Source organism: Oryx dammah, unplaced genomic scaffold (assembly GCF_014754425.2).
Source record: "Oryx dammah isolate SB20612 unplaced genomic scaffold, SCBI_Odam_1.1 HiC_scaffold_10, whole genome shotgun sequence".
NCBI lineage: Eukaryota > Metazoa > Chordata > Mammalia > Artiodactyla > Bovidae > Oryx > Oryx dammah.
The window spans coordinates 35,144,405-35,155,898 of record NW_024070194.1 but is presented as its reverse complement, the minus strand read 5'-3'; the positions used below and the strand labels follow the sequence as shown (position 1 = coordinate 35,155,898).

At 38.5% G+C, this 11,494-nt stretch overlaps 1 protein-coding gene across 2 annotated transcripts in view; it reads left to right on the top strand.

Moving 5' to 3' along the window:
- The first annotated feature begins 275 nt into the window (after positions 1 to 275).
- The window catches only part of CRLS1 (cardiolipin synthase 1), a 22,671-nt gene continuing 11,452 nt past the window's right edge, over positions 276 to 11,494 (top strand). Inside the window, exons 1-3 of one of the 2 annotated variants that reach the window (XM_040247898.1) lie at positions 276 to 758; positions 3,357 to 3,494; positions 7,944 to 8,073. In XM_040247898.1, the coding sequence (XP_040103832.1) occupies positions 453 to 758; positions 3,357 to 3,494; positions 7,944 to 8,073 (574 nt within the window). In that variant the 5' untranslated portion in view covers positions 276 to 452. Of the gene's footprint in view, positions 895 to 3,356; positions 3,495 to 7,943; positions 8,074 to 11,494 lie in introns of both variants that reach the window. The other variant, XM_040247899.1, reaches the window with a different exon arrangement.

Sequence of the window (11,494 nt, the reverse complement as noted above, 5' to 3'; positions counted from 1 at the left end):
CTCCTTCCAGAGCTGCGCACACCTTTGGTTTCGGGGCAGGACCGGAGATGACTTCGGCCTTATACCGGCCACAGCTGCCGCGCCGTCGTCGGGTTTGTGCGCTCCTCCCCTCGCCTCCCCACCGACCTCGAAGCCGGTAGGCGGGCAGACAGCAGCTGCACGAAAAACCTTCTTCTCAGCCCACGGGGCCTAACGGCGCGGGAGTGCCGCCGCCGCCGCCGCCGGGGGCGCTGGTAAGCCCAGCGGCGACGGTGTCGCAAAAGCGTCGCGAAGGCTTCCGTCCTTGGCGATCTGAAGCTACCTGTATAAGACAGCGTGTTGGGGTTTGAGAACCAGGATGGAGGCCGTCGATCTTCTCCAATATTGCGGGGAGTTGATGAGGAAGTGGTTCGCCAGTGCCCTGGATTGCTGAGCTCTCGCCGACTGCGTCCCCCTCGAGCGCCAGCAGGGTCATGCTGGCTTCGCGGATGGCGCGCGCCTCTTGGGGGGCCCTGCGCGTCGCCGCGTGGGCACCGGGAGCGCGGCCGGGAAAGGGGCGCGCCCGCGGGGCTCTGCTGCGGCCCGCGCCCGGCTGCCTGGGTTTCCTGGCTGAGCGCTGGTGGCTGCGCCCGGCTGCGCTCGGCTTGCGGCTGCCTGGGGCTAGCCCGCGAGCCCACTGCTCGGGCGCGGAGAAGGCAGCCCCCGGGCCCGCGACCGGAGAGGACTCTGCTGTTGAGGCCCGACGTGGCCAGTGGGGCCAGACGAGCGCCTCCAACCTGGTACGTACCAAGGAGGAGACAGAGAGGCGACGGCTCCGGCGGGTTCGCTCCCGGACACGAATAACGTGCCCTGGCTGGTCAGGTCCGATGCTTCCATTTCAGAACTTTTAAACCGTTCCCTGAAGAGAAGTTACGGGTAGGTCATTTGGTCGGGACGAATATCAGCGGTACCAGCCTGGTCCTCTTTGCGTCTCAGTGGTCAAGTTAGAATCCTCTCCTCCCCCTCTATCCTCACCTGTAGCTGGACGCTCCTCTGGATATTGCATTGGTAAAAATAGCCTTCACTTATCTTTTTAAAAGCCCATTTTAAATTTTATGAAGCGACTCCCCACTGTTTAAGGCAAGTCTGTGAGCGTCTTCAGAAATACATACAGGCCTTTGTTTGCTTGTGCAGGTTTGGTTAACTACCATTTGACCTTTGGTAACTTTAAACATTGTATAGAATGAAGGATAACTAATTTAGATCGTAATTAAAAGATCTTTTAACCTCTATTATAGAAAAAGATTAAGACTTTCTGAGGTAAAGGAGGAAAAATATTTGTCTGCTCACCTGTTGAAATACTGACCAAACAGAAGACATCAGAGCATGAGTGTGGGAGAGCTTTTGATGTCATGTAGCAAGACTCATGCAATTATTACATCTTCAATTGTTATGTCTTCAATGGGCCCCTGTGCTGCTTTCATCAGTTGTACAGCATGGGTTGGGTTGGCCACATCCTGGCAGGGGTCTCAGCTCCATCAATAGCTAAAGCATGTTGGGGTTTGAATGCTGGATGCTTTGAGGTTGCCATATCCTGGCTGAAGTCCTTCCCAGAACGGCAGTAGTTGGTCGAGTATGCCACAGGTTATCTGGTTGGGTAATCTGAGATTAGCTCTCTTAATTTTAGTTTAGAAACGTTTGCAAATTTAATAATTAGAAATTAATGAGATATTTTAACTGAAATATTTTGTGTGGAGCTAAAAATAATCCTTTTCATTGTTCCAGGAACATTCAGTCTGGTTTATTAATTCACCAAATGAAATGATGTGGTTGTTTGCAGCTGTGTCTTTAATTTTGTCCCATGGGCATCTCTGTTATGAATTTTGGCCCTCTGTATTCTGACCTTTGGCTTTGTGTTTCCCTTTTCTCAATCATGAACTGTACCCCCCCCCCTCCTCAGTGAGTTGCTGTTATACTGGATCAGTGTTTGATTTATCTGTACTGCAGTATCGTCAACAGACTTATCTTTTTTTTCCTGGACTCTGAACACTTGGACCTTTGAACTTGAGTTTGGAATGTTCCAAGAATGAGTCCATTTGATTAATATTGTTTACCTTCAATAAAAAGTCCTCCAATAGAGGTTTGTAGTGCTGATTGTTTCCCAGGAAATTTGAATTTTTCTGTAGCTTTAGTGACAGTATTCTGCTCCCTGACCCCCAAATCCCATTATCCTTCCAGGCTGAGGTGAACATTTCTTGCCAGGTTCTGTTTATAAACACAAGCTTAGTATCTTTAGAGAATTGCCTTTTCTTACAGAATGGTTCAAAGTATTTTAAAAGAGGTCTTTAGAAGTGGATGCTGTTATTTTCTAAAAGATTAAGATTCAGACAAATTGGTTACTGATTGAGAAAGAAGTTAAATAGGGTTATCTTGTGAGGAGATAGTCCCATGAGAGAGAACTGGCAGTCTTGACTCAGTGGAGAAACTAACCTTTAGGAAATGACATTTTCTCTGTATTATTTCTGTACCCAGTTCTGTGCAATGTGTCTTAGTTCTTTAAAGTTGAAGTACCCTTTCGTGAAACAGATTTTGTTTTGGCAAGGAAGGAACGTTCTTCAGAGCAGCTGCCGCGGTGCCCTTTTGTTTTTGCCAACTTCAGACACCTTGCCTCCCAATGAAGTTTCAAGGAATCATAAAGCTCGCATAGGGAAGCTGTGAAAGCCCTCAGCTTCTGGTTGGGGATCTTAACATTGCTGTGGCTATTTTGAACAGATTTCCCAAGGATTTCAATCACTATTCCTGGTTCCGTTTTCTTCCAGCAACTCTCCAGTTTAGTGATGACGTTATGGAATTAGGTGTTTTTAACCCCTCTTCATTCGTATCTCCTAACACTGTGTATGGCATTTAGCATTCTTTTGATGGGTATGTATAGAAGAGTGAGGAGAGGTTATTTGCAATAAATGTTTTTTAGCCAGAATGCCCATGGTCGATAATTTGGCTTTTTTCTGACATTTTCTAGACTCTTTGTCTACTTGAAGTATAAGATTTTCCTGAAGTTTCACTTCTAAAAATTTTTTATTTTGTATAAAGGGAAAGTAAGTCTTTTAAAAAAAATCTTATTGAATATAGTTGATTTGCAATGTTGAAGTTTCATTGTTAAAAGCAGTATGTTTTTAGTGTTGAATTCTAATTGTGAAGTCGTGTATTACAATCTTGACTTATATGATATTTTTATACCTTCTCTCTAGTAAGAAAATCTATATATAGTCAGTACTTTAGTCTGTGTTTGGGTTCATGACATACCTATAAGTTGGTGGTGTGTATTTTCCAGTGTATATAGTTATTTAAAGTATGAATTTATAGTATTTAATTTAAATTTTGTTGTCTTTATGTTTCAGTATGAAAACCCATGGACAATCCCAAATATGTTGTCAATGACGAGGATTGGCTTGGCCCCAGTTTTGGGCTATTTGATTATTGAAGAAGATTTTAATATTGCATTAGGAGTTTTTGCTTTAGCTGGGCTAACTGACTTGGTAAGTTGTAAAGGCTCTCCCCTTGTTCTGCTCCCCTTCTAAATCCCAGTCTCCACTACACTGAAATAATGCAGCTTCAGTTTGCTTTTCCTTGGAAGAAAATCCTCAAAGATGCATTTCACCTAGTACTTTTATAAAGGCTTGTTATTAGCATCTATGTGGGACTCTGTTATTCTTTGTATTATCTAAGGAAGGAAGTAGAGGTTGTAGGGAGGCATTGGAGAACTTCTTCATGAAAGAAAAAAACCTTAGAAATTCTCAAAGGGCCAAGTACTTGCTTTAGGGATATAAATAAAGGAGAGAAGCTGAGACTGTTTTTTTCTGCTTATGTAGTAGAGAGAAATATCTGATCTGCAACAACAGTTGGTTTTATTGATGGAGAGGGAAGTAGTGGGCCAGTTGTTGTGACCAGAGCTTGTAGAGGCCAGATCTCTGCTCAGGTTTATGCTGGCAGGAGGCCATAGGCACCCCACAGATTTGGTCCTTGATTCCTGCTCCATACCCCTCTGACTATCTTCCAGAAGACCCTGCCCTAGGAGGGCATTAGGCATCCTTCCTTCCTTCCACTCTCCCGGTAGATGGACAGAGGAGAAGAGAATACTTTGACACCACTGTGTCAGCTTAGAGGGAGGGAAAGATTAATTCAGGTTACTTCAAGTTAGAACTTGGAAAGTAATTTTAATAACAGAAAGCTGCACTATGTGTTATATAGGCTTTTGTGGACTGGCCAGTCATTGTCATGTATGACGTTATTTGTATTTATCACCCACCTGTTGCATAAAAAATTGAAATAGCTTATAAAACTACATGTTCTGCAAAAACAAAATTGAAGGAAGTGGGGAAATGGTAGAGGAAAAATTTTAAATCAGGACAAAAGCATGTAGAAACAGATGTTGTGTATATATATTATATATTCTTATACAAGGCTGGTCTGAGATCCAAGTAAGCACCCAGACAAGCAATAGTAATTTGGTGCCTCTTTAAACTGATGTATGTTTGAAAAGTTATGCTCAGTATTTAGTGAGAATAAAGAGAAACTTATTTTCTGTTAATGCAGTTTGTATAACATCTTCCTTTGTAACATCAGCTATTCCCTTTGAGATTCATAGAAACAAAATTCCACCTGCCCAGTACCATTGTTGAGCAGTATAGAATTAGCTGAAGGTTTTGCAGGATAAACAAAGGAGGGTGTTTGCATTGTTTTATGACATTTCCAAATGTGCATCAAATACAGTCTCTCAAAGTGGCTACCTCCTCTCTTTTTCGAGAATTTAGCTCCTGTTTGTCACAATTTCTCCCCATTCACACAACCTCTTCATTTGTCCCTACTTTTATCTCTGAAGTGTGAAGGCCTCTACTTATTAAAATGGTCTCCAGGTCTGTCAAAAGACCATTATACTGACAATGGAATTTTTTTTTTTTTTGGTAATAGACAAGATCTTTTTTGGTTACTGAATTTGCTTTTTATTTATTTTGGTTTATACGTTTTCTTTAGTTGCCACATGAGATTGAAATGTTCATTAAGTGGAAGAGGCCTCATTTACACTTTTCTAAATATAGAACACAACTGGCATGGTTTTACACTTATACTCCATGGAGGTTTTGATGCCTCTAGAATAGCCACTGGGCAGATGGTTAGACTCATGGAGGGTTTAAGCAGGGGAATGACAAAGCCTGATTTCTGTTGTGTATGGGGAGGGAATCATAGGAATACAAGAGTAGAACAGAGAAGCTGGTTAGAGGGCATACAATAATCTAGGGTAGTGGGTTGAGAGTATGTTTTGAAGATATAATTGATAGGTTAATGGATTGGATATGTGGGATGAAAGAAAGGAATTAAATATGAGTGCTAGGCAGTTTCTTTTTTCTTTTCAACAAGCAGATGCATGGAGGTTTACATTTTCTATGATGGTTAATACTCAGAGTAGGACAGAGTTTGTGGGAAAAGAGTTGTTATGCCTGTTCAGATGGAGGTAACCATTGGGTATTTGAATACAATAGTTTGAAGTTGGAGGAAGTCATGGTTAGAGACAGATTTAAGAGTTATTATGTAGATGGTCAAGTCTGGATGAAATCATCTAAGCTGTGGTAAAAGAAGAGAATGGGTCAGAGAAAAGAGCAGTAAGTGGAGAAATGGAGAAGGAGCTGGTAAAGGACACTGCAAAGGAAACACTGGTTAGAAAGGAAGAAAATTGAGCAGTAAGTTGTCCTGCACATTAAGAAGGTGCTTCAGTTGTGTTGAGGATAGGTTGGTGACCTTTATGGGTACCATCTCTAGAGGAAGGGGCAGTCAGTGAGTTGGTGAGCATATGTGAGGTAGTGATGGCAATAGATGTCACTTTGAGGAAGTTTTGCTTCACAGGGGAATAAAGTCAAGGAAGCGTAGTTTATAAAGAAATACATACTGGGGAAATTTTTGTTGTTAATTAACTAATTAATTAAATGACTGACTAGGAAGAGAGAGATTGATGATGCTCGGGAGGTGGAGGAAACTCACAGAAGGTAAGAGGACCTGGGGTTAGGGGTCAGGATAATAGAGATAAATGTGCCTAGATACTGGTGGGTGGTGGGATTCAGGTGGGAATATGAGGGAGTGCTGACAATCTGCTTTTACTTTTCGAGGAAATATGGACATGATCATGAGTTAGAGAGAGGCTTTGGGAGGGATGGGGAGTCAGTTTGTGGCAAGAGCAGGCTGAAAGGAGAAGGTCAACATAGTAAGCAGGTGTAGGTTTACCAGGCAGTATTGAGTGCCCACAGGGGATTTGTGGTCATGTAAAAGTGAGACTGATCAGCTCATTTAGGTGTTTTTCGGTGTTCAGCTGTTTGGGTATTGGCTTAGAGTACATGATAGATGTATTTAAGTAGTATTGAGAGAGAGCGGAATAGGGAGTTTACAGAGATTTACAAAGAAAAAGTGGTATTGATGACCTTGGAATCCAGTGTGGGTAGAGGAGCAATGAGAGTGAGAAGATGACGGTGTAAAAATGGGAGATTGAGATCAGAAACTGAACTGGCACCTGAATCTTCCGAGGCCCTAACTCCCAGGTCTAGGCATTTTCTGTTAGTGTTACCTCTAGTATACTTAAGAAAATAGATTTTTTTCAGTTGAGGTAGTAATAGTTGATAACTGACGTTTTTGAGGATTTACTGAGTGCTGAGTGCTAAACAGATTTTAATCATGTTATGTACTGAGACATCCTACCCTTTGAGGTAGGTAGCATTATCTCTCTTTTACAGGAAGGAAGGAAAGGAAAGGCCTAAGCCTCAGTTTCGGCTTAGGCCAAATGTTATGCCCAGAGTTACACAGTTAAGTGAGTAGTAGAGCGAGTGCTTACATTCTGCTGTGAAGACTAAGTTCTTAACCATTATCCTGTATGACAACTGTCTCTAAGTTATTGGAATACTTGAGATATGGAGGACTTATCCTTTAAAATGTACCATGTTAAATTGTGTCTAAAGTAATTTGATCTTTTTCCTTGGAAATAGGACTAGAAAATTCAAACATTTGTTGAAGCTTGAAGTTAAATAAAATGAATAAAAGCCAGGTAGGGATTTGGAAAATCAGAAAATACCTATGTTGTTTAATGAAAATAGGCAGTACTTGGTTTCAGTCAATTATCTTCCCATTCCTCAAGTGAGCTTGGAGATGTGGATTTTTTGAGGTAAGACTTTGAATATTTAAATATTAGCAACTAATTTATATTTTGAAAACCTCTGGGCAGTTCAAACAAAACCAGCCTGCAGGCCCCTTGGCTCCCAGGAAACCAAGTATGACCTCTGTGTAAAATATAATTTGTTTCCAAGAGTAGTGAAAATCAAATTTTAAGTAGGCCAAATATAAAGGATTGAATATTTTATTCAGGTACAAGTCATGCAAATCTAGTCAGCCTTGGAATTAACGGTGGCACTAGACAAAAAATATTGATGATAACAGTTAAAATAATAACAGCTAAAACTTAGAGAATTGGATACTGTTACAGAAAAGTAGGTAGGAGTGGGAGTTAGGAGATTTTGCCGATAAAGAGTAGCCCTTGCAAGTAAAAGCAGCTATTTTGGGTGTGGTGAAATAGCTGAGGATTTGAGAGTAGGGGGTGCCTAGTCTATGCTCTGTCAGTCATGCTTTCTTTGAGTTTTATTTGGGTTCTTTACATCTCTAAATTTGTGTCTGGGTTCATCCCTCAAAGGGGCATTGTGGAAACATTGAGAAATAGCTGAAGGCCTTGAAAAAGAAAAGTACTGTAGGAAAGTAAAATTATTTTCTAACCAATTGGTAATTTAAAAGTTAAATGTATACCAGTAAAACAGGAGGTTTGGGAGTAAGAAACAGGAGAGGTTTTATCTACATTTTATGAAAGTATAGTTATTCTGGTACCTTTTAATCTTCAAGATACCTACTCTGTACCCATTATGACATTTATTTAAAAAAAAAAAAACTTCTATTTTCAGTTGGATGGATTTATTGCTCGAAACTGGGCCAGTCAGAAATCAGCTTTGGGAAGTGCTCTTGATCCACTTGCTGATAAAATACTTATCAGTATCTTATATATTAGCTTGACCTATGCAGATCTTATTCCAGGTAAGAGCGCCGTCATGTGTGCTTTTAAATAGTACAGGGAAGAGTGACATTAGTCAGCTTAGGATTTCTCTTGATTGACAGACAAATAATTTTTGTTCCAAAAATATGTTTTTCAACTTGAAAGTGTTTCCCTAATTTTATTTTCTATTTTTGTTTCCCTAATTTTAAACTATTGAACTGTTTTGCTTGCCATACTGTTTGTTTTACTTTCAAATTTATGACTTTGTATATGCTAGTAGAATCTGTTTTCTTAGTAAAATTGTTTAAAATTAAAATTGAGCACATATTTCACAGTGCCAATTTACATTATCCTAGAATCTTTTGAAACTGTTATATTTTCTTAGTGTGTAGCTTCTTAAAAGGAATTTAAAGTTTTCCTGAATCGTCTTATTTACTAAGTACAGTTTAATAAATGAGAGCTCAAGGCCTAGAGATGTCTTTGTCATTATTATTACTTAGATACTATTATGCAATTTCAATTATCATGTAGTTTGTACATTGTCTGAATACTCTTTGTAACAAAATTTTATGATCTTTTGTATTTTGTACTGCTTTTGGGGTTGTTCATTTTCTACTTCAGCTGTGTTTCTCAGTTTTTATCCTTTGGTGCAGATTAAACTGTTTATTTATGAGTTAGAAATAGGATTGAAAACAAAGAGACTGCCACTTGCTCCTTCAGTACCATGCTGTTACTGACATTTGATAGGAAGACGTGTAGTGGTGTTTCAGTCTAGTACATTCTTCTCAATCTAGAGATTCTTTTTCTCCTCCATCATTAGGCTTTTAAATCTGCAGGACCAAATTTAAAAATGAATTAAACTACTGTTTGTGTGCTTCTTTGAAAGTCATGATTATGGTGTGTATATGGTTGGGAGTATTGAATGGGCAGGAGTATGCTATACATAATATAGATAATTTGTAGGAGAAAAGATCCTAAGGAGCATTCTGTTAACATTCATAATTAAGATTATTGTGTGGTGTGTGTATTTTCATGCTTCCCATGAAGCTTTTTCAGAGTTACTTTGTATTTTGTTGTATTGTTTTACACAAAGGTTAGCCAGGTATTTTCCTGTTGAAAATAGAAATTGTTTCTAGGTTTTGGCATTATGGATAATGTTGATATAATTGGTGCAGGTTGCTTTTCAAGCCTTCACTATCACTCATTATCATTCCGGGTGCTCCCAGTCTCCGTCTCCTGTGTTGGGTCTGTTTTTCCCATGGCTCCCATGTGGGGTGCAGTCTCCAGTAGTTTCTTGTGCTTGGATGCAGCATGGCAGCAAGTTTTTAGAGGTATACAGTGTCTTTATGCTACAGATGTCTGAAATGTCTTTATTCTACCCTCCATACTTGATTGAAATTCAAAAGGGGTATAATTTTCAGTTGCAGATTGTTTTCACTCAGAATTTTGAAGACCTTGTTCTATAGATTTCCAGATTTCATCTTGCTGTTGAGTAGTCTCATGCCATCCTGATACCTTTTCCTTTATATGTGATTATGTTTTGAATTAGAAACCTTTGAGATTTTTTTTAAACATTATTCTTAGTTGATGGTTTAAAAAAATTCTCTCTCTTAGAGATTAATTTTCTAACTGCTTCTTTAGACACTCAATTATCCATCCCAGCACTTTTTATTAAAAAACCATGTACATATATACATGAGTCCTTTTCTGGGGTGTCTAGTTTATACCCCATTGGTTTGTCTATCTTTGTATCAGGACTGTCCCTAATTACTACTACTTTGCTAAAAGTCTTGATATATGATAGAACAAGTTTTTCTATCTTGATATTCTTACCTCTTGGCATTTTGATTTAGAATCAGCTTTCAAATTTCCCAGAAAAAACTTGTTGGGATTTTATTGGGATACATTGAATTTACAGATTTATTTGGAAGAATTGACATTTTTATAGTACTGTCTTTCAGTCCACAGACATGTTGTATATACTCTATCTAGGTTTGTTAAAATGTCAAGATGTTAGTTATTTCTTGAGAAGTAATAAATAATTAGATTTATTCCTAGGTAACTGATAATTCTTGATTCTTTTGTAAATGTAGCTCTGTTAATATTTCATTTTGTCATAGCTGCTTATTGTTTATAAGATCCATTTCTAATGTTAGTTTTTATGTCTAGCAAAACTTGCTGAACTCTTATTCTAATAATATAAATGTATATTCTCTTGGAGTTTCTGCATCCTCAATTATGTATTGTCTATAATTGATGACAGTGTGTTTCTTCATCAGCACTTTTACCTTTTTAAAACTTTGCCTCACTATAGTACACAGTGCAGTGTTGACTAAGTGTTGTCTGTGTCTTATTTTCAGTCTCAGAAGGAAAGATTTCAATATTTCAGTATTAAATATGACATTTCCCTGTAGAGTTTTGTAGAACCCCTTTGTAAGGGTGAAGTTCACTTCTACAGGGAGTTTGCTCAGAAGTTTTTTTTACATTGGATATTGAATTTTATGAAATTTCTTTTTCTTCATGTATTATGGTAGTTATATTTTTTCCCTTTTAGCTTAATGTATGGTGAATTATATTACTGATTTTCTAAATTAAATCAACCTGATGACATTCCTGTTATAAATCCAACTTGATCATGATATATTTTGAAGATATTGCTGTGTTTGGTTTACTACTAATATTTTGTCAGTTCACATCTAGATTCACAAAACTGGCTTAAAATTCTTTCCTAAAAATGCCCTTGTTAGGTTTTAATATCAAGTTTTATACTAATCTCATAAATTGAATTTTAGGGAGTGTACTTCCTCCCGACCCCCCATTCTTGGGAGATGTTTGTGTGAGATTTCAGTTATTCCTTTGAATGTTGGTAGAGCTTGTTGAAGCCATTGATTCCTGGAGTTTTCTGTGAGAAAACGTTTTAAAATAATTGATTCACTTTTAAAAATATATGTTCAGTTTTTTCTGGTTCATCTTTTGTCTGTTTTGTGAGTTACGATGTTTTGCTAGGAGCTTGATTCATTTCAGTGACATTTAAAAAAATTACCATAAGCTATTTATAAGTTAAGTTGTCCACATTAACTTTTTGATGTCTGTAGGGTATGTAGTGTCCCCCCTTTCATTCTAATTATTACTTATTTGTCCTATTTTTCTTTGACTTGTCTTGCCAGAGGTTTGTCAGTTTTGTGAATCTTTACAAAGAACCAACTTTGAGCTTTGTCAAACTTCTCTGATGTTTACTATTTCATTAAATCTTGTTCTTTTATTTTTGTGTCATTCTTTGGCTTTTCTTCGATATTCTTTTCTAAATCCTTTAGATCAGTCCTATCTCGTAGAGATATAATGGGAACCATAGATTTAATTTAAATTTTTTTAGTAGTTATATTCATAGTGAAGGGAAACAGGTGAAACGTGTGTGTGTGTGTGTGTGATTGTGTGTGTGTGTGTGATTGTTCTCCTGCTGCA